General features: G+C 36.3%; 1 protein-coding gene across 39 annotated transcripts in view; it reads right to left on the bottom strand.

Moving 5' to 3' along the window:
• SLMAP (sarcolemma associated protein) overlaps positions 1–26,608 on the bottom strand; it is a 143,403-nt gene that overhangs the window by 20,473 nt on the left and 96,322 nt on the right. For 27 of the 39 annotated variants that reach the window (XM_032323168.1, XM_032323235.1, XM_032323304.1 and 24 more), the window contains 3 exons: positions 12,729–12,788; positions 7,344–7,424; positions 7,002–7,061 (listed from right to left, as the gene is read on the bottom strand). In XM_032323168.1, the coding sequence (XP_032179059.1) occupies positions 7,002–7,061; positions 7,344–7,424; positions 12,729–12,788 (201 nt within the window). Of the gene's footprint in view, positions 1–7,001; positions 7,062–7,343; positions 7,425–7,555; positions 7,768–12,674; positions 12,789–26,608 lie in introns of those variants that run through there. The other 12 variants (XM_032323142.1, XM_032323126.1, XM_032323270.1 and 9 more) reach the window with 2 other exon arrangements.

Below are 26,608 nucleotides of genomic sequence, written 5' to 3'. Positions count from 1 at the left end.
CGAGGATCCTTTTATAAATGAAGAATCATATGTAATCCACCTTTAAGGTCTATGAAAATAGACAGTTCTTGTCTGCAGCCGAACAATTCCCTTGATCAGTGATGTTTTGAAGCAAAACTAATACTTGCTTTTTAAACTAAAACCAGTGGAACAGATTTTGTGGTAAGTAATAGTGTTTCAGGAAATAAAATACAATCTATATTTTATATATATAAAGGCAAAAATACATGGTATTAATAAATTGTGCTAACATAGGGACTTACTATTTGCAAATTAGTTCTTTGTACCATATAATAAAAAGGGTTAGCATTTTAATTAGAGCAAATAAGATGCCATATATCAAATAATGGGCACATACAAACTCTATATAGTGTTTGATCATAGAAGTGAAGACACTGACCAAATTCTTTACAAATTAAATTTAATATACAATTACTATTCAAACTGATCAAGTTTGAAAAGACCCTCTTTTCAGAACACCAAGTGCTAATTTCTTTTAAAATTTATTTATTTGAGATAGAGCGAAAGTGAGAGAGAGCACAGCAGGTGGAGCAGCAGCAGAGGGAGAAGCAGGCTCTCCACTGAGCAGGGAGCCAGACGCAGGGCTCAATCCCAGGACTCTGGGATCAGGACCTGAGTTGAAGGCAGATGCTTAACCGACTGAGCCACCCAGGCACTCCCCAAGTGCTAATTTTTTATCCAAGACTGATTAGCAAATCTTTTTGTGCTAAGGTTAACCAAAGGCTTGTTGTATTTCATAATGTGGGAAAATGCATTAGTTTACTATGGCTTGGGTCTACTCTCATGGTACTCACTTTTGTCATGGGAAGGGATTCTGTATCAATCCGCTTCACAATCTTGGGAAAAGTGTTGTGATGAGTGTGGGTGGAAAGTGTTTAGATGAAGATAAGTGAAAGCCTTTCTGAGCCAAATCATTTTATTTAGATGTGCAAGTCAAACAGAAATAAACGATTTTTAGGAACCATGATGAGGTGTTAAGATTAACAGAATCTCTTTTCTCCTTAACATAAATGATATATCCTCAGAACTGCCTGGTGTATACAGTCTGGGCCATGGGTCAGCTTTTCTCAGAATAAAGCTAAATTCTATAGAGATCCATGCCATACAAGAACCCACTAAAATGTGGGGCGCCTGGGTGGCTCAGTTAGTTAAGTGCCTGCCTTCGGCTCAGGTCATGATCCTGAAGTCCTGGGGTGGAGTCCAGCATTGGGCTTCCTGCTTAGCAGGGAGTCTGCTTCTCCCTCTGACCCTCCCCCTTCTCATGCTCTCTCTTTCTCTCTCTCTAATAAATAAATTAAAAAAAAAAAAAAAAAAAAAAGAACCCACACTAAATGAACCAGCCCTGGCACACAGAATACCTACAAGATACCTTTTTTTTTTTTTTAAGATTTTATTTATTTATTTGACAGACAGAGATCACAAATAGGCAGAGAAGCAGGCAGAGAGAGAGAGAGAGAGAGAGAGGAGGAAGCAGGCTCCCCGAGGAGCAGAGAGCCCGATGCGGTGCTCCATCCCAGGACTCTGGGATCAAGACCTGAGCCGAAGGCAGAGGCTTTAACCCACTGAGCCACCCAGGTACCTCCCTACAAGATATCCTAAATTGAATTTTGTGTCATTACTTCTTCAGAAAAGTGACTGGAGGTTTAACTTAAATTCTGACCTTTGCTCTAAACATGGTTGAGATACTCTGAACCACCTGGGAAAGGGCCAAATCAAAGTACTTCTTCCTGCTTTATTTTGCACGTGCATGTTTGTTGAAGGTTGATGTAGCCATCTGTTACCTCATCATCTAACAGAAGTGATCTGAGGGCATGTGATGTGATCAGCACTGGGTGTTATATGCAACTGATGAATTACTGCACTTTACATTTGAAATTGATGATGAACTATGTTGGCTAACTGAATTTAATTTTTTTTTTTTTTTTTTTTTTTTTTTTTTTTTTAAATAAGTGATCTGTCTGAGGCAGCTGGCCTGGTGGGTGCACTCTCTTTCTACTATGACCACTCCTCCCTTTGGAAGGTCTGGTAGTTGCAGGCTTGGTTGATGAGAACAACTATCACAGAAAAGGACCATTTTTCCATCATGGGTATGTGCAGTCATGTGAGATAGTCCTAGGTGGCACCCTAACTATGAATTTAACTTTGGCAGCAGGCTTTAACCATCGATTCTCACCCTTGTGCCATTCCTTCTGACCAGCCGGGTTCTTGATGATTTGTTCTTTTGTTGGCTCCTCTGCCTATCCCATTGTCCTTTTCTTTCTCCATAAATTGCCCCTGCTATCATGGTCACCCTTATGCACAGAATTCCCAAACATGTTACTGCCTTCTGTCTGACCAAGTCTTACCTTTCATCACATTTGTCCCACACAGTCTGTGCTCCATCACACTTGTGTTCTTGTACAATTCCTCCCTCACAGATGCTATTCTGACTTTAAACATTATTCTTACTTGTAAATGTAAATAATATTTTAAAGAGCTGCATGGCTCCCTTTCCCTTCTTGGCATACTCTCATTTATCTTGAACCACCTCATTTGGGAAGCCATCCTGACTACTGCCCTACTTCATCCCTGCCCTTAGCCAGGAAGTTAGCTGTGCTCTTCAAAGTTTCTACCACACCCATTAAAACACTTACTGCACTACCCACATATCTTTTTCCTCCAGAAGACTACAGCCTCCTCCTGTGTCTTATCTCTGTATCTCCTGGGTCAATAAATGAAAATTACTTCATAGTCCTACTTTCTGTCTTGCACTTCCAACTGCATCTCTGGTCCCTAGGATGACAAATACAACCAGGACACCTTTGAATGTGAAAGGAAGCACTTTTAATAACTATGCTGGGACAATGGACATAAATGGTTCCAGGCAAACCAGAACCTGGGTCAAGTCACCTTTCCTGTTCAAGAATGTGCCAAACTTAAACCATCACTTGTCCCACCAGGACACCCATTCTTCCAGAAATACTATTTTTTGTTAATAACACTACCATCCTTTTAGTAACTCCATGTCAAATGCTGGATTTGTATCAAACTTCTATTTATCTCTCATATTTAGTTCCTTAGGCCTACAGATTTGAGAAAAGCAAACCAAAGGAAAGATGATAAAGAACTGAAGAACAGGGATCCAAATTGGATTTTGTTCTTCTGTTTAAGTTTCCACAGCAATCGTCCTAGCTCAGAGTCTCAATGACTACCAAAGCCTCCTAACTGGTTGCCTTACTTCCAGCCTCTACCTATTCCAGTTCATTCAAAAATTCCCCCAAAATACATGTCTGACCATATCATTTCTGTACTCAGAAGCTACAGAATTCTGCCAAAAGAGTCACCCCAATAAAACACTCAAATGATTATGTGAACAGTTTAATTATACTTGTCAAACTCAACCCATATTATCTAAGCTTGTGGTTTTTATTATTTCCTTTTTCTAAGAATATATCTTGATCATCTTATAACCTGCTTAAAAAAACCCATCTATATATATCTAGATCATCTCTAAAAGATAAGAAAAACAAAAAATGATAACTGTAATGCTATGCTATTATCCCACTGCAAATCATGAACAATTCCTTAATATCAAGTATCTAATCAGTATTAGATACTTTGTATCATTCCCACTGCCTCAAACTCTTAGAGTTGCATTGTGTGAATGAAGTTCCAAACAAGGTTCACACATTGCATTTAGTTGGCACATCTTTTAAATCCCTTTTAACTGGAAGGTTTCCCCATTCTTCTACCTTTTTTCTCACAAACTTTGCGATTTACTTTTGTGTGCTCTACAGAATTCTCTACTTTCTGGATTTTGTTGTTGTAACCCCACCACTTTCATTTAGAATATGTGTCTAGTTCTTTACACATCCTGCAAGTTGGCAGTTGGATCTAGAATCTCAACCAGATTCGGGGTTGTTTATCACTAAATAGACCTTAGGTGGCATGACACACTTTCAGGGTCATCTCAAATGATAACTTCTTTCATAAGGCTCAAATTGCCTTTCCTGCCCTCTTCCAAAATAAACAAAAGAAACACAAAAACTGGACATTTTTTTTCTTTCTTGAACTCCTCATGGCAACAAACACAAGAAGCAGTTTACTATCTACACCTCTCCTATCACCAATTTGACTAGAAACTCCTCAAACCCCAAGGACAGTCTTATCAGAGTTTGAAACCTTTGGAGTCCCTGGTACAGTTCCTTAAATAGAGCAAACTTGCAAATAGCTACTACTTGGACTGAACTCCAGCTTTCTTTTTACCTTTTTTGGGGAAGTGATTAAGCATACAAAAACCTGTGGTTCAACTGTACAATTCCTCCCTGACAGATGCTATTCTGACTTTAAACATTATTCTTACTTGTAAATGTGAATAATATTTTAAACAGATGCATGGCTAAAGGTGGTTCAAGCACACCTTTATTTCCCTCTCAAAAATAGCATAAATAGAACATAATTAATATTTCAGGAAAAAGATACTATTGCTATCATCATTTTATTTATATCTCATAGTGAATGTTAATCTATTTCAGATTATTTTCCTAATCCTAGATGACTAACATGAAAAGTAGCACACTGTAATTCTAAATAAAGACTGTTTATTTTTTAAAAGGGAAAATAAAATTTAAAAATAGTGGTTCAAGAAGTCAGGCACAGGGGTTTCAAGGAGGAAAATAAGAGGCTACTTTCTACAACTCTCAAGGTTAACACCGTAGCAAATAATTGATACTCTTCATTTAAGAGAAAAGTTCTATCAGCCTACTAAACCTAATTATAGAGATTATAATGTATAACCATATACAATCAACCACAACCCAAGTGTTTCTAGTAAGTGCCAGTGAATATATTATTTTTAAGAATTTATACAATTCTTACAAAAGAAAAACAGGGCGCCTGAGTGGCTCAGTCGGTTAAGTGTCTGCCTTTAGCTCAGGTCATGATCCCAGGGTCCTAGGATAGAGCCCCCCATCAGGCTCCCTGCTCAGCGGGGAGCCTGCTTCCCCCTCTCCCTCTGCCTCCTCCCCACTGCTCATGCCCATACTCTCTTTCTCTCTCAAATAAATAAATAAATAAATCTTTAAAAAAGGCGGGGGGAACAATAGAAAAACAACCATTTAGGGCTATGTGACTGTTTCTTAGAGACTCTTCTAAAATATGCCCCCCACCTTTTAAAAGATTTTATTTATTTGAGAGAGAGAGAGATTACAGAGGGAGAAGAAGAGGAGAAGCAGATTTCAAGCTGAGCAGGGAGCCCAATGTGGGGCTTGATCTCAGGACCCCAGGAGTATGACCTGAGCCAGAGGCAGACACATAACCCACTGAACCACCCAGGTGCCCCTCAAATATGCCTCGTTTCTAACAAGTGATTTTTCTTTATATCTAATCACTGACTGACTTAGCAGCCTGTTCTTAAGATCAAGCTGCAAAATCTTCTAAGGGGTGTTGGTAAAGACATTACTTCACTAACAAAAGTTGCAATCACATAGAAACATAAGGAAAGTTTGGGGGTTCCATTTTTGTTTTTGTCACCTCAACTTCAAGGAAGGTTAGGAAAACTCTGAGCAATCTTTACCAATGGCACACAAGCAATCACTAGCAGCATCCGTCCACCCACCCTCCTTCCATAGGCACTTCATATTTTCTAGTCTTCGTCCCTCCCACAACTCCCCTTCTCATTCCCTTTTCCTTGAGTCTGACTCTTCAGCCTATAGCATGGGCACTTTTATAGATTTAGCCTTCCTGTGGGACTCAAGCCTTAAAAAAAGTTTTCTCCAATATCTGGTACAGTAAACAAGTACATTAGTAATTGGAAAAGATCTACCACAACCAACTGCTTTTCCCTAAAAGATACAGTAGGAAATATACAAAGATACAGTTTATAAAATATAAACCCCACAATTTTACTTTATTAATGAAAAGCTATCCTTTAACAAACAGGTCTGCTTTTATCAATCACTAACATCATTATTATTAGCAGGGTCTTCATTATGATGTTTAAGTGGTCTACATGCATTATTTTATTTAATCCTCACAATAAGCCCCAATATGACAAATGAAGAAAAAACTGAAGCGCAGAGGGGTTAGGTAATTTGCTGAAGGGAAAATGACAAATAAATGGCAGAGCTAGGATTGAACCTAGAGTTCTCTGACTTTCAGCTTCTTGCTAGAGTGTGTTACTTTTCTAATTCTCTTACAGTTTTATAACTTTGATGTAAAGGTCTATTATTAATTCATTCAATAACTGAATTTTACTGAACATCTGGCATTATGGTAGGCAATGAGATAAAAATAAAATCCAAAACAAACTGATATTATAAAATCACAAGAGCACTATTAACAGTTGAATATAATTAACACAAGCATCAATGTTACTTATAAATCAGTCTGAACTTGGTGGCTGAAAAGTTTTCTATAGTAAAAAAGACCATAAAAACAGTTACTTTTGAAAGAGAGGTGCTTATTAGTCCTTCACCTCCCTCTTGTTTCTCTATGTTCCCACAAAGGCTTAAGGGTTCTGACAGTTTTTCAGCATCAGTAACATTTTAAACAGTAACAGCAGTGTATTTCTGAGAAGAATCAGAAATGCTCCTAGATGAGATTTCTGGACTATGCAAACATTAACTTAGATTTATTATTATAATACTAGAAAAAAAGCATGCCTCATCAACATGAATGGTCACCTGGGAAGAGTGCAGATCAGAAAGAGTGCTATAAAAGTGCTGGGAACTATGATTGTACTTAAAGATGGTACGATCATGTTCTACCACTTACCACTTTGCCCTTCTAAACCTTGACTGATGCAAATTATTTTACAATTTAAATATTTTTGTTTGAAGCACTGGCACAAACACAAACACCAACGTTTTAAATTTTAGTTCTTGCCGCTTTCGACAACCTGTCTTAATCTCTTAACTACATTTAAAACTTCATATTATACATGTAGCAAAGGGTGATTCTGATGCCTTGGTTTAAAATGTCATAAAAACATCTTAAAGTACCTTTTAATAGAGACACTTTAGCAAGAGGTTCATTTAAGTCTTGCTCATCCATTTGGGCGTCTGCACGGGACAAAAAAGATAATTACAAATAGTAATCAGCTCCATCCTCAAGCTATCTCTATCAAAATAAATAAATGAAACTTATACAATGATTGTATCTGGATAGTTGAAATTAATTTTAACAATATACCCAAGATTCAAGGGAGAAACTTCAAAAATGGAGATTGCTTTCCCCCCCAAACATAAACTTTGAAATCTCAATCTATATTAACCTGCACACCTAAACTGCTCAGCTAGTAACAAAAACATCTGTAGATTTGCAAACATTAGGTTATAACTCACCTGTAGTGTCGTCACTACTTTTTTCCTTGCTCGGACTCAGAGTATCTGACAAATCAGATTCTTTTGCTTTTGCCTGGTTTTCTACCAAGAAAAAAATGAAAGTAGAATCTCATTACCACTATATCAGTAAAATTGCTTTAGGCTTTGAGTGCTCTAAGTCTACTGATATGCAAAATACTTTTAAAATTAACTGAGGTCACTTAATCTCTTACTTCTTCACCACTCTAGTCCAAAATGGAATGCTGGTTATTCACATGGCTCATATTAAATTATAATGTGGATCATGTCTGCTGTGCAGAGGGTCGGGGCTTTTGTCAAGGCTGTACACTGGCCAACTAGAAACAAAAATGAAGCAAGCTTTGCTAAAATATTCAGAGAACTGCAACAAATATAGCAAAATTCCAAGACAATGTGGACATTGTATGAAGATGATGCAAGGAAATGGCTCTTTTATATATAAAAACACTAGTTAGGTTGCCTTAGCAACAATTATACTCAGTAATATTTATATTTATATAAGACTCTAAAATCACAACTATTACAAAAATGACATTCAAAACAAGAAAAGCAACAGCCTTTTATATCTTAAAAAAATATAACTGTACCTGAACCACACTGAGAAAGACTTAAAAAAAAAGTTTTGTGATTATTTGCAAGTGGTACGCTGCCTGAGCCAATGAAGGCATCCTAGGCCTCGTTTGCAACAAGTTACTCTCAAAACTCTTAACTATAAGCCCAACAATTTATTAAAGATGACTGGCAATTAATTAGGCTGTAGATCCTTATCTATAATTGCACACCTGCATGTATTATGGCATGCATTAGAATACCGTTTAGAGTGATGGTCGTTTCTCTCACCAAATCTTATAGCATCTCCCCATTCTCCACTAGGTCTAAGCCAAACTTTACATGCCAGTATTTAGCTATAATTTGGTCCCTACATTAATTCACACATGAGCTCTGTTTCAGTCAGGCTAGCCTCTTTACAGGGCTGAGATATGCCGGCTCACTATCATCTCCAATTCTTTGAGTTGATTCACTAAATTCAATGACCATTCTCTCTGCTTGGCCTATTCATTGTGAGATACAGCTTAAGCCCCACCACCTTTGAGGGAGTCTTCATTTCTCCAGCAAGCTGCTCCTTTTTACTGTATATTCTCTGGGTCCTATGATTTTATAATTAATAATGTTCTATTTTATATCATTCTATGTGTATTTATGTATCTTATTTCTTTAGTTAGATTATAAATTCTCTGAGCATATGATTTTTTTTATAATGTTATAGCTGTTGTTTGAGGTAACACACGTCAAAAACTTAAATTATATAAGAATGTTCACTGCAGCGTTGTTCATTATGGAATGGAAAATACTCAAGATATATTCCTTACTATTAAGTAAAAATAAAGGCTGTTAAAGAACAGTATGTATAGTATGACTCCAGATTGAAAAGAGCTATATATTTAGCTATGAATTTTCAGCTGCACATATTTATTCAAGCCTAGAAGGATCCACAACAGAGATACTCACTGTCGTTTCTGGATGTTGGGACATGGCAGATATTTACTAACTTCATACTGTCATACATTATTTGAAAATTTTTGTTAATATATATTGCTTTATAACCAATTAAATCAAGAGATATCTTCCAGGAGCACCTGGGTGGCTCAGTGGGTTAAAGCCTCTGCCTTTGGCTCAGGTCATGATCTCAGGGTCCCGGGATCGAGCCCCGCATCAGGCTCTCTGCTCAGTGGGCAGCCTGCTTCCTGCCCCCTCTGACTGCCTCTCTGCCTACTTGTGATCTTTCTCTCTGTCAAATAAATAAATAAAATCTTAAAAAAAAAAAAGAGAGAGAGAGATATCTTCCATTTTAAAAGTGATCAGAAACTATCTAAAACCATTAATTAATATTAAAATGTATTTAATACAATATTAAAATATAACTTCTTATGGCTATTCCATTAAGAACATCCCTAGAATGTGTGGCTTAATTTGTAAAATAGGTGATAGATTACAAGAAGCCTTTTGCTTCTTTTCTCACTGCCATTTCTAGTCGAAGTCCAGGCCAACTGCTGAGAGACGCACAGCTTAGATTAGAAGTGGAGTCACTGACCATGGAGGCCCATGGGAATCCAATCTATGACCTCTGGTGCGTTCAGTGTGCTGTAATCAGACATTTCTGAATGTTCCAGTTTTAATCACAAAGTTAGAGTCTCAAAGATTAGTCTCATCTAATCTTATACATAGATGGAAAAGGAACCACTCTGGGAGAATTAAAAAATGACTCTCTTCTGATTTTAATATTTTTGGAAATTTTATGATCAAGATATTAAGGTAAACAAAGAAGAACATATTTTCAAAAGTATTCTTCTGGCTTTGAAGGAACTTTAATTTTATATAGAGAGTATTAGCCATGAAGGTAAAATTATAGGTGGGACCAAATCTTCCATCAAGATCTTATAAGTCCCATGAGAGCAGGGATTTTTTCTGTTTTGTTAACTGCTATATCCCCATTGCAGAGAACAGTGTACAGCACATAGTAAGTGCTCTAAAAAAGAAGATGTTTGAAGGCACAAATCTATTTTGAGTAAAAAGACAAGTCAAATCATGTTCTATCATTGGTATGTCCTGATAATAGATTATTATATAGAGGCAAACCAAATCTATTCAAGAATGAAACAGGACAAAACAAATGAGAGACAGAGTATCTCTTTTCAAAATATCCATTCTTTAGCTATGAAGTGGCATCCAACTTTCTTGTATCAAAAAATCCTTGCTGGTTGATTTTCTATGCAGTACTTAATCACTAAGATATATACCAATAGCATATAGAAGGAAACAGAACAATAGCTACCAACATTCATACCAAAACTGTTCCCAAACTAGAAAGTTTACAACAAAGTGACTATTTTCACTAGGTCTCTGAGAACACATAATGATGGATGGGCAAAACAAACATTCTAGCCACAGACCACTTCCTACACCAATGGAACCATTAGTTGGAAAGAAAGCAAGAAGGGTCATGAGAATTAACATTTGTCAAATACCAGAATGCTGCTTCTTGCTTTATAAGCAACATTCATTAAATCCCTACAAATTCCGGGACGCCTGGGTGGCTCAGCTGGTTAAGCGGCTGCCTTTGGTTCAGGTCGTGATCCCAGCGTCCTGGGATCAAGTCCCACATCGGGCTCCCTGCTCAGCCGGGAGCCTGCTTCTCCCTCTGCCTCTGCTTACCACTCTGTCTGCTTGTGCTCACTCTCGCTCCTCTCTCTCTGACAAATAAATAAATAAAATCTTAAAAAAAAAAAATCCCTACAAAGTCCGACAGTTAAACATCCTCGATTCCACTTTACAAATGAGGAACTGAAGTTTAAAGAATAAGTTGCCCGAGGGCATATAGCTAGCTAGTTAGTGGTGGAACCTAGAGTTGAAACCATGTTTTCCATGGTATTCTTTCTACTTCTACCCTAAGGCTGCAGTAAACACACCAATGACTGTTAGTTGAGTTAGGGTTTAAAAAGAAAGTATACGCAACCTATGATTACAATTTGCATTAGGTGAGCTAGCTGAAAGAAATACGAAGACTTATAATACCTAGTAATTGGCAATCTCTAGCAACTGTTATTTTCAATACATAAAAAAAAAAATTCTATCAAAAACATCATCCAGGAAAGCCTTTTAAAAATCAAACAACTTAGCCAAATCCTAAAGACGTACTTGATAGCCACATATAAAGCACTTAAAATGTAATGTATCTCAGGCATCTAATTTCTTACAAGGATTAGTATACCTCTCTGTACATTAACTGTGAGAAATGCTTATAAAATGTTGATTGCTGACAGAGAAATCTCTGGGTATATAAAACTTAGATCTGTATTATCATTCTTAAAGGATGTATTTTATTCACTTGCATGGACTTACTTGCTGTAATTTATTTAATAAATGCCTTCATTACTGGCATTTATTATGTTTCATTATGTTTTCTTCTTTTTGCTTTTAAAGCATTAAAGCAAATACCCTTGCATATTTGTCCAATTTGTTTCTTAATATAAAAACCCAGAAGTGGAATTGCTGGATCAAAATGCAGGCTCTTTAAAGCTTTCAACACATATTTTATAGCCAGGTTTCAAAAGCAAATCAGTAAAGATGGCACAAATCTTTTTCAATATTGACATCACAATTTCAAGCAAATACATTTTAATTCAGAATGCATTAAATAGAAGAATTAAAGTAGCAAGATATTTTTCTTAAAGGACTGATTTTTTTCCTAAGGCTCTACTTTCACTTTAGGGTGCTGGCTATTCAACTCATCTGAATAGGTATTTGGGTGGTGAAGTAAAAGCTATGTTAAAATCTGTTCTCATCTCACTTTAATTAGATGAAATAAATTGCCACATGTACTAAAAATAGTTCACTGCTCTGAAACCCAATGCCTGTTTGCCAGAACAATATTAGTGATGCATATTCTATGCATTCTTTCCCCAAATATGGCATCTGCCATGCACAAAATTCAGAATGGAAGCCACCGGATACTTGAAATAACATTCTCCTTTTAAATATTTTTAAAAGCCAAAATGATTCCAGTTGCTTTCATAAAACAGAATGTACTGAAATCGAGTATTCCAAACTTTTATTATTCATTGTTTTAACTGACCAAAAAGATTGTGAATCTACTTATCAACTTTATACTGGTAGGTTCGGCTGAAAGTCCTAAAATGATAATGAGCATACCACACCAAACTTATTTGCCCGATTTCCCTAATGCATAACAGTGACTTGGCAATATAATGCTTTAAAACACACTTTTCTTCTCTGACAACTGTAACAGAAGAGAATTAATAGAATAAACTATTTCGGACAATTTTAAGACTACCCATTATAAATATAAGAAGACGCTACATAATCACTTTTGTTTAAATCAAACTGATAAGCCAAAAATTAAGAAAATATTAAATTTCATAAGGAATATTAAAGGTATGCCAATCACAGAAGTAGAAAAGCATTTTTCACCTGTTGTTTCAAAAAAGATTTACACTGTATTAATTAAAATTTTATATCAAATATAACAAACAGCAAATATCAAAGCTGAAAATAATGCTAGAAGTGAGAAAGACTGAAACACATCTTTTAAAACCTAACGAAACCAATTTAAAGCACTTTAAAAAATACATGTATATACCCATTTAAAAAGAAACTTTCTAACTAAGATATCCTTCTTAAGACAGAACTCCAACTATTTCATATTGTATGATACTATTACTGGATTGCCATCTGGTGAGCTATAAGAAATAAATTGATGGTTAAAATACTATGACCTTGGAAATGTACACTAACCTCCATTATCCAAATGAGTGGTCAAAACCCACAGAAAACCCATAGAAAACAAACCTTTTGAAAGCTTTGTTTCTTCTACCACTTTGGTTAGATGCCCCTCGACGATCAGCTTCTCTGCCAAAGAAAACAAACGTTACTATCCAAGCCCAAACCGAGTAGCATTTCCCTGAGCGGGGCAGTGTAACACATTCCATGACCAAATTTAAAGATGATAATATTACTCCCATGACTAGGCTTGTACAAAAACCTGAAGCTGGAAGGAGAACTAAGAAAACTCAAACTGTAATAGAGCAATGAGATTAATGAAATTTGGAGGTATGGGGACTATTTGTCTTTTGTTTTCATTAGTTTTTACCTTATCTAAAAAGCCTAGACCTTAAAAAAAAAAAAAAAAAAAAAGGACTCAGAACAAAAATCTTCTTTAAATCAAGGACATGAAGTTGAAATAAAGGAATTCTGAGAAAGTATTTATTTAAATAAAGAAGCAAACAAATTATGTTATACCAATAGTTTACTTTCCCCATTGATAAAATTTAGAAGAGATGCATATATGACATGCTTCAGTAAGATGATTCATTTTTAAAGATATTAAAACAAATACTGTTTTGTTTTATAGGGGATTCTCTATAAATGTATAATGTAGCTTCTTTATAATTTATTTAAACTGAGATCTCCATATTCTACATTTCATTGAGAAGGATATCTATTCTGTATATCCCCCTATTTAATCCTGTATGTCAGTTGGTCTCCTTGAATTTATACTTTTGTTTTAAGTGAAGTCATTTCTCTATTCCTTCACTCTTCAAGACAGTGCAGCTTAGTTTATGCCCACCACTCAACTACTGAAAACTGTTCCAAGATCACTATAACCTTCTCTCTGCCAAAGGTCATGGCTCTTTTTAATAACTTTCATTTCGTATAAGCTCTTTGTGGTATGTGGCACTGTTTGCCCCTGCTCCTTAAAATCTTTTTTTCAACATCAAAGTAATAAATTTAGATAATTTTAAAAGGCAGTCCTACAAGATATATAATGTAAGCTGTCCATTCCATCTTCTATCCTACTTTACTCCATTCTTTAAATTCACTTCCTAGAAGCAACAATTTTTTTTTTTTAAAAGAAACAACTTTTAACTTTAAGCCATTTCTTCTGGTATTTCCATTTCTTTCTTTCTTTTTTTTTTTTTTAAAGATTTTATTTTATTTATTTGTCAGAGTGAGCACAGGCAGACAGAGTGGCAGGCAGAGGCAGAGGGAGAAGCAGGCTCCTGCCGAGCAAGGAGCCGGATGTGGGACTCGATCCCAGGACGCCGGGATCACGACCCGAGCCGAAGGCAGCGGCCCAACCAACTGAGCCACCCAGGCGTCCCTCCATTTATATTTCTAAATAAAATACTGCTCTATTTCTTCACTTTTCCATTTAGACACTATTTACTGACAATCTCTTACAGATGACTAAAAAAGAACTCATAGTCCTTTTTTACTATCATCCTTCTAAGAGAGTTAGATTTTGTCCATCTATACTCAGTATGTGTATTATGACTACTACTTATATTTGAATCATAATATGCTCCAATTGTATTTTTCTGCTTCTACCTTCTTATACAACATGTAGTGATTTTTGGAGCTTGCAATATCTTGTTTTATTTTGCTAACTTTTTATATATCTACCTCAAACACAGCCCAAGTTTTTTTTTTTCTTTTGCCCAAGTTCTTACAGAACCATAAAAACTTTCAATACTGTCAAATGTCTCAGGTAATCCATTATATTATATATCCCTGTCTGTCCCTTCCCCCAACCCTTTAATCTTCCTGTTCCAGGCTGGGCTATATCCAAAATTCCATACCCCCAGAATCCAAATGTTTCTCATCCTGTTTTATTTCCTTGTTTTAGTGTAACATATCCTGCTAGTTTCCTGAAAGGGAGATGACAGAATGTTGACTTTGACTCCTTTGACTTTCTCTTTGTTCCTCTGAAAATGTTAGTGTTCTACTCTCACCTTTGACTGACGGTTTGACTAGATACACAATTCTATAGGAAATAATTTTCCTTCAAAATTTTGAAGCATTTTTCCACTGTCTTCCAGTTTCAAATGATGTTGAGTCCTGTTCCTCAGTATGCATGGTAGATACCTCTTGTGCTCAGCAAAGCCTGTTGTGCTTGTCCTTTCTGGGCACCTGGGGGACTGCATGTTCCAAACACCCTAGCAGTAAGGACAGTCCACATAACTGGTTCTAGCCAGGGCCAAGGCATTTAAGAAAGAGTAGTAGTTTTCTATACTTCTATCCTCCCCCCATTCTAGAAACCATGTGCTGAGATGGCCTAATTCTTTATCTTAAGATGGTAAAGGCTCCATGAACTTAAAGCTCTGAATAACAATACGGAACAGTGTTCTCTCCTTTACCATGGACATGTAGCATGAGTGCAAAAAAATATTTCTTTAATTAAGCCATTTAGATTTCAGAATTTTATTTATTGCTATATTATAATTTAGTTTATTATGACTAATAGAGTATGAGATCCTTTGTTTCTCTTTGGCAATTTTCAGAATCTTGTCTTTACCCCTGGTGTTCCTAAATTTCATATATTCAGAACATGGTTTCTTTCTTTCTTTTTTTTTTTTTTTGAGGTGAAATTCATATAACAGAAAATAATCATTTTAAAGAGAACAATTCAGTGGCATTTAGTACCTTCACAATGTTATGCAACCACAACCTCCATCCAGTTCCAAAACATTTTTACCACCCCAAAAGGAAACCTCACGCTCATTAAGAATTTACTTCCCATCCTCCCTTCCCAAGCCCCAGCCATCACTCGTCCACTTTCTCTCTGTGATTTCCTATTCTGGATATTTCATATATATATATACAACATCACACAATATGTGAATTACTGTGTCTGGCTTAGTGTGTGTATTCTAAAATATACTGTTGCATGTTCAGTGTATCCTTTCAGTTTAGAAGCTCATTATCTTCAATTCTGGGGAATTATCTTCTGTTTCACTGATAAATTCTTCTCTTTTTCATTCCTCCTCTTTTCCCCCTCTCTCCCTTCCCATACTCAGGAAATCTTATTATTCAGATGTTAGATCTCCAGGATCAATTCCTTAATTTTCTTAAATTTCCTCCCCTTTTTTTCTTAAATAAAACCTGAAGCCAACTCTTGTCTTTTGTGTTGTATTTTCTGGAACATTTCCTCTACTTCCTCTTCTAACACCAACTCAAAAAAGATATATGCACCCCCATGTTCACTGCAGCATTATTTACAGCAGCCAAGATCTGGAAACAACCTACGTGTCCAATGATACATGAATGGATAAAGGAATTATATATATTAATCAGCAATAAAAAAGAATGAAATCTTGCCTTTTGGGACAACATGGATGGACCCTGAGGGTATTATACTAAGTGAAAAAAAGTCAGAAAGAGAAAGACAAATACTATATGATCCCACTTACATGTGGAATTAAAAAACAACAAACTCATACATACAGAGAACAGACTGGTAGTTGCCACAGGCAGGAGGCGTGGGGTGAGAGAATTGAGGGGAGGGGATCAAAAGGTATTTTTTAAAAAAGGCCTTAGGTATAATACAGACCACAAAAGCCATATGTGAAAGGACAAATAGATTTGACCTCAAATAAATTAAAATTTTCTGATCAAACTCACTATAAATACAGGTAAAGGGCCAGTGACAGATACGGAGAAAATATTTGAAAAATAAAGAACACATAAAAGGTTATTATTCATTCATTCATTGAACAATTAATTAGGGGGTACTACTATGTGCCAGATACTCTCCTAGGTGCTAAAAACATTAGAATGAACAAAAGACAAAATTCCTGCCCTATTGGTTCTTACATTCTAATGGGGTGAGGAGGGAGAGATGATAAATAAACAAGTAGTACGTCAGATGGAGGTTATGAAGAAAAATAAAGCACAGAAGAAGGAAAGGGAGTATGGGGATGGCAAAGATGTCAGGCCCTCCAAAAATGAATAAGAAAAAGTCAAACAACACAGCTGAAAAGGGGCAAAGAATAACAACACTGAATTGACAGGCCAAGAAAAGAAAATGTCCAGTAAATGTGAAATTTGTGGATTACCCACTGAAACAATGCCGTGGCATTATTCACTCATCAGTTTGGCAAACATTCAGTACCTGGAGGGGTGAGTGAGTAATCTTGTGTCCTTCTGGTGTTGAGTGTAAACTGGTATCATTTTTTTTTAAAGGGCAGTATTGACAGAATTTATCCAAATGCTGAAAGCACATGTCCTCTGACCCATCGTCCCTACTCCGTGTATTACTCAGGAAAGAGACAACTGTACAAAGATTTTCAATGCAGCATTGTCTGTATTTAGTGGAACACAAAATTTTTATAGTTCTACCAAGAAAAAAAAAAAGCATTAATCTTCAATATCTCTGTCAACAACAAAAATTCATTTTAGATAGTATTAATTACTTGTCTAACTACTTCCCAAACATCTTCATCCAGAAATCCCTCAGGAACTTCATTTCACCATGTGTAATATGGAACTTCTCTTCCTTTATCTTGGATGGATTTGGTATCTCTCCTTGTCCACAGTCCATCATTCCTATCTCTAACAAGCTATACTGCAGCTATCTTTTTTTGTCTACCTTTCCCAACATACTATGAACTCTTTGATGGATACACTCATTCCTTCAAATATTTACTCTGTACGAGGTACAATACTAGGTACTCCTCAAGGATTATTACCAAGATAAACGTGATAAATAAAGAATTTAGTCTAGTGCAAGCTAGATTTAAGCGTCCACTTTAATTCCCAACACAATTTAATTCCCAACACAATTCTGACACATAAAACAGGTTCCACAAATGTTGTTCATGAATATAGCAAATAATAATATAAATGCAGACTTTGAAAGCCATTTACAATCTTTATCTAGTATGCTGAAGAGCTAAGCACCACCTTGTTTAAAAAATTCTAAACACACCTTAGGAGTAACTTACAGTTCAAAATGCTTACCCTTGGAACAAAAGCTGAAGTCCCCTACCATGACCTGTAAAGTCTACATGATCTAGCCCAGGGGTCAGTCATCTTCAGTGCCATAGTGCCACATGCAGCATGCTCCCTGATGGGTAAACAAGGTTTTATAGGAACATAGCTAGGTCCATATGTACATATTGTCACAGTCGCTTTCCTCTGCAATGGCAGAGTTTAGTAGTTGCAACAGAGACTTTACAGCCTGCAAAGCCTAAAATACTTATTATCTGGCCCGTCATTTAAAAAAAAACAAAAGAACTCCAATTTGAGACCAGTTCCTGTTTTCATAGTTTCTATCTCACACACTCCTTCCCAAGACACATGTACACCTCACTCAGCTTAGCTCCAAATCAGTTCAAATCCCACATGCTACCTTTTAGCTACCTATGGTCTTACATTCTTTTATTTTTCTTCAGTGGACTTATTACTACCTGACATGTTATTAGTTCATTAGTTTTTGTTTCCTCCAAAGAACGTGAACTCCATGAAGGCAGAGCTTTCCTTGTCTTGTTCATTTCTGTTACCTCCACAGCTATAAAAAGGCCTGGTAAATACAATGTTGATGCTTAATAAATATTTGTGGAATGAATGAATTAAACATCTATTTTTAAAAGGGTCAAATTTGGAAAAATTACTTGAATGTTTTCCTCATTCTAAAAAGCTAAGAATTAAATATGCAAAATGTTTTTGCACAGGACTAATATCAAAGTGCTAAATAATAATTACCTGCTGCTATCATCACTATTGAAATTATTATTATTATTATTATTATTTAAGGTTACATTCTTAAATCTAGTGGCCTGTAATTAAGTAATTGAGGAAAAGGGCACCTGGGTAGCTCAGTCAATTAAGCATCTGCTTTTGGTTCAGGTCAGAATCTCAGGGTCCTGGGACCCAGCCCTGTGTCAGGCTCCTTGCTTAGTGGTGAGTCTACTTCTCCCCTCCCTCTGCCTGAGGAGTGGAAGACTCTCAGTGGGAGACTCATGCTCTCTCTCTCTCCCTCAAATAAATAAAATATTTAAAAATTAAAAAAAAATAAGTAATTGAGGAAAAGAACACTTAAAAAAACATTTCTGGGGGACCTGGGTGGCTCAGTCAGTTAGGTACCCAACTTCTGATCTCAGCTTAGGACTTGAGCTCAGGGTTGTAGGTTTGAGTCCCGTACTGAGGTCCATGCTAGGCATGGAGTCTTCTTAAAAAAAGTTTCTAACCACTGGTTCTCAACTTGGAGTAGACACCTCAATTCTTTGGGAGCACTAAAAGTCAGAGGCTATTCTGTGACTCAGAAGAGAACCTCCGTGTAATCATAAATGCAGGTCTTCAAAGAACCATTTGACTTTGTACAACTGAAAGATAAAGGATTTTCTTTCTTTTTAAAAACTCCCTTTTTGAGGGATATTCTAGAGAGATAATTGTTCATTTTGTATTTTAAAACCATACTTTAGAAAAAATTTTATTCATTTATTAGAGAGGGAGAGAGAAAGTGCACATGCACAAGCGTGAGGGGAGGCAGAGCGGGGAGCGTGATGCAGGGCTCACTCCCAGGACCCTGAGATTACCACCCCAGCTGAGGGCAGACACTTAACTGACTGAGCCACCCAGGGGCCCTAAAGCATACTTATTTATTGTGAAAAATAATAAACAGAAAGGGACACAAAACACAAAGGTACAGGCTAATAAATTTTTTTTAAAGCAAATGTTTATATGGCTACATCTCAAATCAAGAAACAGGACCTAACCACAACCCCCTAAAGCTTCCCACAATTCCCTTTCCAATCAAAACCCCATAAAGGTAACTACCATCTTGACTTCATGGTATTTAATTACTTGCATTTCTTTATAGTCACACTACCCAAATGTGCATGATTAAATAATATAATTGTAAGGGTTTTGAACTTCACACAAGTGGAATATTACAGTGAGTATTCTTTTGCGTCAGGCTTCTTTTATCGAATATGCCTCAGTGTGTATTTCTCCATTTGCCTACTAAAGGACTTTTGGGTTATTTCCAGTTTTGAGCTGTGAATAATGCTGCCGTGAACATTCTTGCATTTGCATATGTTATGCATAGGCATTTCTATAGGGAACTTCCCGAGGGGTAGAACTGATGGGCATAGTAAGTTTGACATTGGAGAACCATCACCTAAGCATTTAGTTTAGTCAGAAAACATTTGATAGAGTTGCAGAAACTGCCAAATGTGGTCAAAGAACAAATAGAACAGAAGCAAATTTATTTCTTGGATGATAAAAATAAATTATGTATTAATTATATTACTACATGGCACAAAATAAAAATAAAAAACAACACATTCAAAAGAAGTAGAAGCACAGGTATACCTATACTGGATTAAATTCTTTATGCTAAAGAGTTACTTTCCTCACATGACAGCTACAACCAGTCGAAAGCAGAACATAAACTCAAAAAGCACTACCAGATACTTATGTCAGCTGCATAGGGGTCTTAACTGACAGAAGAGAAGAGCAGATGAATATAAAAGAACTACATAATGTGTTATTTGTAACAGCCAAACTGGAGAACATCTTTAAAGTCTCAAAGTTAGGTTTCATTACAAAAATAATGTTATCACTTGGGCATCAAAATTATGTGCTGGGGAACAAATTTTCTAAATGGCTTGTGTACTAGTAATTAAAAAGTTAAACAATCTTTAGAATGTCATGAATATATTACTTTAACAAGAACGATAAACCTCTATCAGTCAGCTTTTACTGCCTTGTGACTGGAGCTAAAAAGGGGAGAAAACAAGTTACTTCAGCAAGAAAGCTCCTACTAACACCCTTTCTAACTTCCCACCATAACTTTTGGACCTACTCATGAGCATGTATTTTTCTGAGTAATTGCAGGCATTATTCAGAGTGCTTAGTAAATATTACCTCATTTAATGCTCACAATAATCCTATGAAGTAGGTACTACCATCCCATTCTACAAATGAGGTTTAAAGAGGTTATACTGTGCAGAGTCCCGCTGCCAGTGAGGGACCAAACGAGAATTTATATCAAGGATCCTCTGATCCAATTCTAAACATCATAGATAAAAATGAGCTATAGTCACCCAAAAGGTCATTAAAGGGAAATACAGCAAAGAAACTGAGATTAGAATTAACATCAAATACAATCAAAGTAAAAATGAACAATCAGCATTCAACATCAAGCCAACCATTTACTTCCTTCACAAAGTAGCAGTTAACAAAGTAGAAAAAGAACTTTAGAACCTCACAGGGGAGGCCCTACTTTAATAATACATACTTTCACAAGGTTTTATTTCTGCAATAATTTAAATAAAATTAGTTAAAGCAATTCCTGCTATAGGAATTATAGTGCTATAGTCTGCCTTGTTATAAAAAGTTTCAAAAGCTATGTGTTCTAAAACCCTGAGAATAAGGAAGAACAAATGAGAAAAAAAATTGAGAATTTTTTTTAGAGCAACAGGCAGATTTTATTTTTTAATTTAACTTCAATCAATTAACATATAGAGTTATTATATTATATTAGTTTCAGAGGCAGAGTTCAGTAATTCATCAGTCTTATATGATATCCAGTGCTCATTACATCACGTGCCCTCCCTAATGTCCATATTGGTTAGCATGGGGGTATTTCTACAAAAACAACTGAGAATTAAGGACAGACTGAAATTACAGGAAACGAACCAATTTCAAGAATACAGAAACAGATCTTTTTTAAAGGAAGGACCAATCTACATGTCAAAACACTGTTGGCGGGGCGCCTGTGTGGCTCAGTGGGTTAAAGCCTCTGCCTTCGGCTCAGGTTGTGATCCCAGGGTCCTGGGATTGAGCCCCATATTGGGCTTTCTACTTGCCAGGGAGTCTGCTTCCCATCTCTCTCTCTGCCTGCCTCTCTGCCTACTTGTAATCTCTGTCTGTCAAATAAATAAATAAATAAAAATCTTTAAAAAACAAAACAAAACAAAAAACCCCCAAAACACTGTTGGCATAAATTTAAGACTATCTTCCATGCACTTATACTGGGAGAAAACCTGGTAGAAATGCTGGGAAGTTGGGGCGCCTGGGTGGCTCAGTGGGTTAGGCTGCTGCCTTCGGCTTAGGTCATGATCTCGGGGTCCTGGGATCGAGTCCCGCATCAGGCTCTTTGCTCGGTGGGGAGCCTGCTTCCCTCTCTCTCTCTCTGCCTGCCTCTCCATCTACTTGTGATTTCTGTCAAATAAATAAATAAAATCTTAAAAAAAAAAAAAAGAAGAAGAAATGCTGGGAAGTTAGCCAACTGGGAAAATGATTGGCATAAGCACACACAGAACAAAAATCCTCCCATAGGTCCTAGATTGGACAATCACTCTGAATACAAAGAAATAAAGAATTTAGCAACATCTAGTTTAAATTCAAGAATTTTCCTATGGGGTGCCTGGGTGGCTCAGTTGGTTAAGTGTCTACCCTCAGCTCAGGTCTGATCCCCAGGGTCCAGGGACTGAGCCCTGCATCAGGTTCTCTGCTTAGTGGGGAGCCTTGCTTTTCCTTCTCCCTGTCTGTTGCTCTGTCTACTTTTGCTCTTTCTCTCTCTGTCAAATAAATAAATAAAATCTTAAAAAAAAAAAAAAGCATTTTCCTATAATGGGGACATAAGAGCAGGGAACTGCCTTCTATTCTTTGTCATAAATAAACTGTTCTGGTTTAGAGAAATAAAAGTTTAAAAAATCTGTTTAGGCTTATTCCTGAGATTGTTCAGAGGTTGATCTCATAGGGTGATGAAAAGTAAACAGTCACAAAGCAACACTGATTCAATGCATTACTCTAAATAAGGCAATTTTTATGTGAGCAAGGCCTTAAAAGAAAAGAGGGAATAAGACAAACATACAGATAATGACTGTAATTTCAAAAGGGGAGTTTGAGGTGGGGAGAGAATTTTTTTTTTTTAAATCAGGAAAAAGAAATAGCAACACATGATATATTAAGAGAATTAGATTTTTGCCTAATAATAAAAACCATTAAGTCTCCTAGTAACCGTGGATTAAGATTATAAAGACATGAAGCTTATATCAGGGCACTTGTTAACTTAATCATCAAAAGGAAGATGCCTTCTGGGGTGGAGACAGTTTGTTTGTACAAAGCACACCTCAGAAGAAAGTTTCTTTGGTACCCGACTGTGATGCTTCTGCCCTCACCAAACAGTGGCAAAAGGAATTAAAAGTGTAGGCAGCAGTCCCGTGAAGGGAGTCTTTCACTCTGCCCATGAAGTGAATCTCTAAGTCCTGAGATTCTCCACCTTTTACCATTTATCTTTGCACTCAGCTTATAAATTAATCAAGTGACAGAGTTCACAGGATACTTATGAAACAGATTTAGAGGTCCACAATTTGTTAATTCAAAAAGCATCTTTAGCAGAATACAACAGTCTCAACGTATTTGTTAAGTTTACATGGTAAACCTTGAGTAACTGCAATTTGCAGGGAACATGGATTGTGGACTTCTGCTTAAATCAAATTTCATGCCCAAATCCCCGAAGAGAAAATATTGCTAGAGCTTCTTAGCAAATTTTATTAAAGTTACTTGTTAATTCTAGATTTCATGTGGTATATTTTTACACAGAAAATTTACTTCACAGCCCTGGAATTATGCAAAAGGTTATATTTAAAACTGTTAAAATCCAATCTCTCTGCCAGGATTAAAAGCTTTTCTCCTAAAAGAGAATTAAAAAGAAACACAGTTTCTTTTACCATAAAAGGAAAACAAATTGAAATGTGTTCCAACTCATTTAATTTTGTCAAAATCACCTTATAAATGGAGATAGCCAACAACTAAATCGTTCTCTTATGGATTCACATATGCAAACTGGAAAAAAAATCTGTTAATATATTAAAAATAGACATGATGAATCCTATGTAAGTGAATTGCTTTTTTTTTTCTTTTACAGAGAGAGAGAGAGAGAGAGAGAGGGAGAGGGAGGGGAGGGGGAGGGGCAGAGAGAGAGGGACAGAGAGAATCTGATGCAGACTCCACACCCCAGCACAGAACACAACATGGGGCTCAATCTCATAGCCCTGCAATCATGACCTGAGCTGAAATCAAGAATTGGCCGCTTAATCGTCTGAGTTATCCAGGCACCCCTGCTTTCTAATTTTTAAAACACAAGGTGAATTGGATTATATAACAAGCATGGTAAAATAATGAAATCTAGGTACTTAACATGTGCTTTTTATTTTTTTTTTTAATTTTTTTTATTTTTTATTTTTATTTTTTAAAATTTTATTTATTTATTTGACAGAGAGAGAGATCACAAATAGGCAGAGAGACAGACAGAGAGAGAGATGAGGAGAAGCAGGCTCCCTGCTGAGCAGAGAGCCCAATGCGGGACTTGATCCCAGGCCCCTGGGATCATGACCTGAGCCGAAGGCAGAGGCTTAACCCACTGAGCCACCTAGGCGCCCCAACATGTGCTTTTTAAAAGACTGGAAATAAGGGGCACCTAGCTGGCTCAGTTGGTAGACCATGCAGCTCTTGATCTCAGGGTTGTAAGTTTGAGCCTCATATTGGGTGTAGAAATTAATTAAAAATAAAAAAATCTTGAAAAAAAATAGAGACTGATAATAAGAATATGAAGTGTCACTTCTCACTGAATATAAACTTCATGTTCAAAATCATAAATCAACTCAAGATGGCTATCAATGAATGGCAAAAAAGTTTGTGTGAGATTATAAAAAAAAATCCAAAATTTTTCAAAAGTTCACTTGAAAATTGTTTTTGCTGAATTTGCCTTATTCGCCATAATACTTATTAAACAAAACAATTTCTATACTGGCAGCTTGTTACAAAATAATGAAAACATCCTTTCTGACAAATCAAACCGGAGTTAACTCTTAGTATGCAACCCTGACTATCCAAATTTAAGAAGCCAACATATTTGGAAATTTCTGAGATAGAGCCTTATCAAACCCTTGCTACTGGTTATCAAAGCTCAGGAACTGAACAGATTCAGGTAATGGACTATATTCCTAGCTATGAGAACTTACAGTCCAAACTTCCTCTGTGTGCACTTTGGGACCCAATGGATTCAGACATCTAGGAATACTTGTATTTTATTTTTTTGTTCTTTGGTTCACTCTCTGTCCATAAGAAAAGGATTTTATATTATCATTTTCCCCTCTGTGCCACATTTAACATTTTCCCTATGCTATTACATAGTTCTTATAATTTTATTAGCTAATATCCCCATTGAGAGGCTTGCTGTAATTTACATAACTTCTGCTATATATCTAAATGTTTACTGGTCCATTTGCCTCTCCTATGACACAATAAAAATCTCCAAACACCTTTTTCTTAAAGATTTTATTTATTTGTCTGACAGAGAGAGAGAGCGAGGGAGAGCAAGCACAAGCAGTGGGAGCAGCAGGCAGAGAAAGAGGGAGAAGCAGGCTCCCTGACAAGCAGGGAGCCCAGTGTGGGGCTCGATCCCATGACCCTGGGATTATGACCTGAGCTTAAGGTATACGCTTAACTGACTGAGTCACCCAGGAGACCCTCCAAATATCTTTTTCTTTTTCTTTTTTAAGACTTTATTTATTTATTTGGCAGAGAGAGACACAGCAGGAGAGGGAAGAAGCAGGGGGAATGGGAAAGGAGAAGCTCAGCAGGGAGCCCAATGTGGGGCTTGATCCCAGGACTGTGGGATCATGACCTGAGCCGACAAGGCAGTCTTTAATGACTGATCCACCCAAGCACCCCCAAATATTTTTTTCTTAATGTAAGACAAACATCATTCTGTATTACAACTACGGCTAAATATTTTACAATAATATTATAATAATATTTTTAAAGATTTTTGCAAATTGTAACTTAGTAAGTCTTTTTTTTTTTTTATAGTTCTCTGTTTTTATTTCTTTGGGCTCAAAATACAAATCACAAAAATTTAAAATAAAACTAACATCAAAAAATGGTCATATGCAATAAAACAAGTACAAAATCCTTCTAAAGATTTATATTTTAGACTATATTCTGCTTTTAGTTGGTTTCAGTGGATACCAATTATTTTGCCCCCAATCCCTGTGCCAATGTCCCATAAAAGTGAAATTTCATGATCAGAAGATAACAAAAACACGGACTAATCTTTGCGTTACGGAAAAGTTTTAAAGGACAAAGAAATATGCTATTAAATAGTTTCCCTCAAAATATATACTTTTATTTATTAAATAATTATTAAAGTATTTCCTTCAAAATAGTATTAAACTAACATTCAACATCATAATCTCTAAAATGGACAAAACAGAAGCTCTTTTAAAACTATTAAATGAAATTCCAGGTTTCCTTAAGGCATTTCCGAGGAGTATAACATCTGATCCACTGATTTTGTCTGCTATAATTACCAGGTATGACCCTTACGAAGCTCAAGTGCTCCTGAGACTGTGTGTGTGAAGAGGAGAAAGAACCATATATGCTTGCACATCCACAAGATGAGCTCATGAGCATAAAAACACGGGAAGTCATTCAATTCAAAAACAGAGCGAACAGGAAGAGGAAAACGCTCGAAAGTATATTTTATATCTGGTAGGGAAAAGGATAGATGTCATCAATAAATCTTTATTACACATAGTGATCTTTAATTATCACTAAGACGAAAAGAATATCACAACCTCAGGAGTTAAGCAGCCATGTCATTTTCAAATAAGAGGGAATTCATGAAACTTTCGCTCAGAATTCAGCAGAGGTCCAAATCGCCTCAAAAGCCAACCTATCCATCTCTATTAGTAAAGACAGCCTTCCCAAGGGTAGGCGGTTGATGTCAGACTGTAGGACAATCTATTGCTACTCCTCTGCTAGAAAGGTCCTGCTATCTTAAGGGCCATCTTCAGCTCTGAGTGCCCAAACAAAATCACTGTTTTCATGGCTTTATTTAATCATTTAGGAAATTTATTTAAAAACTTCAAATG

Source organism: Mustela erminea, chromosome 1 (genome assembly GCF_009829155.1).
Source record: "Mustela erminea isolate mMusErm1 chromosome 1, mMusErm1.Pri, whole genome shotgun sequence".
In the NCBI taxonomy this organism is placed as follows: Eukaryota; Metazoa; Chordata; class Mammalia; order Carnivora; family Mustelidae; genus Mustela; species Mustela erminea.
Note: the sequence above shows the minus strand (reverse complement) of the source record. Positions and strands in the feature narration are given on the sequence as shown.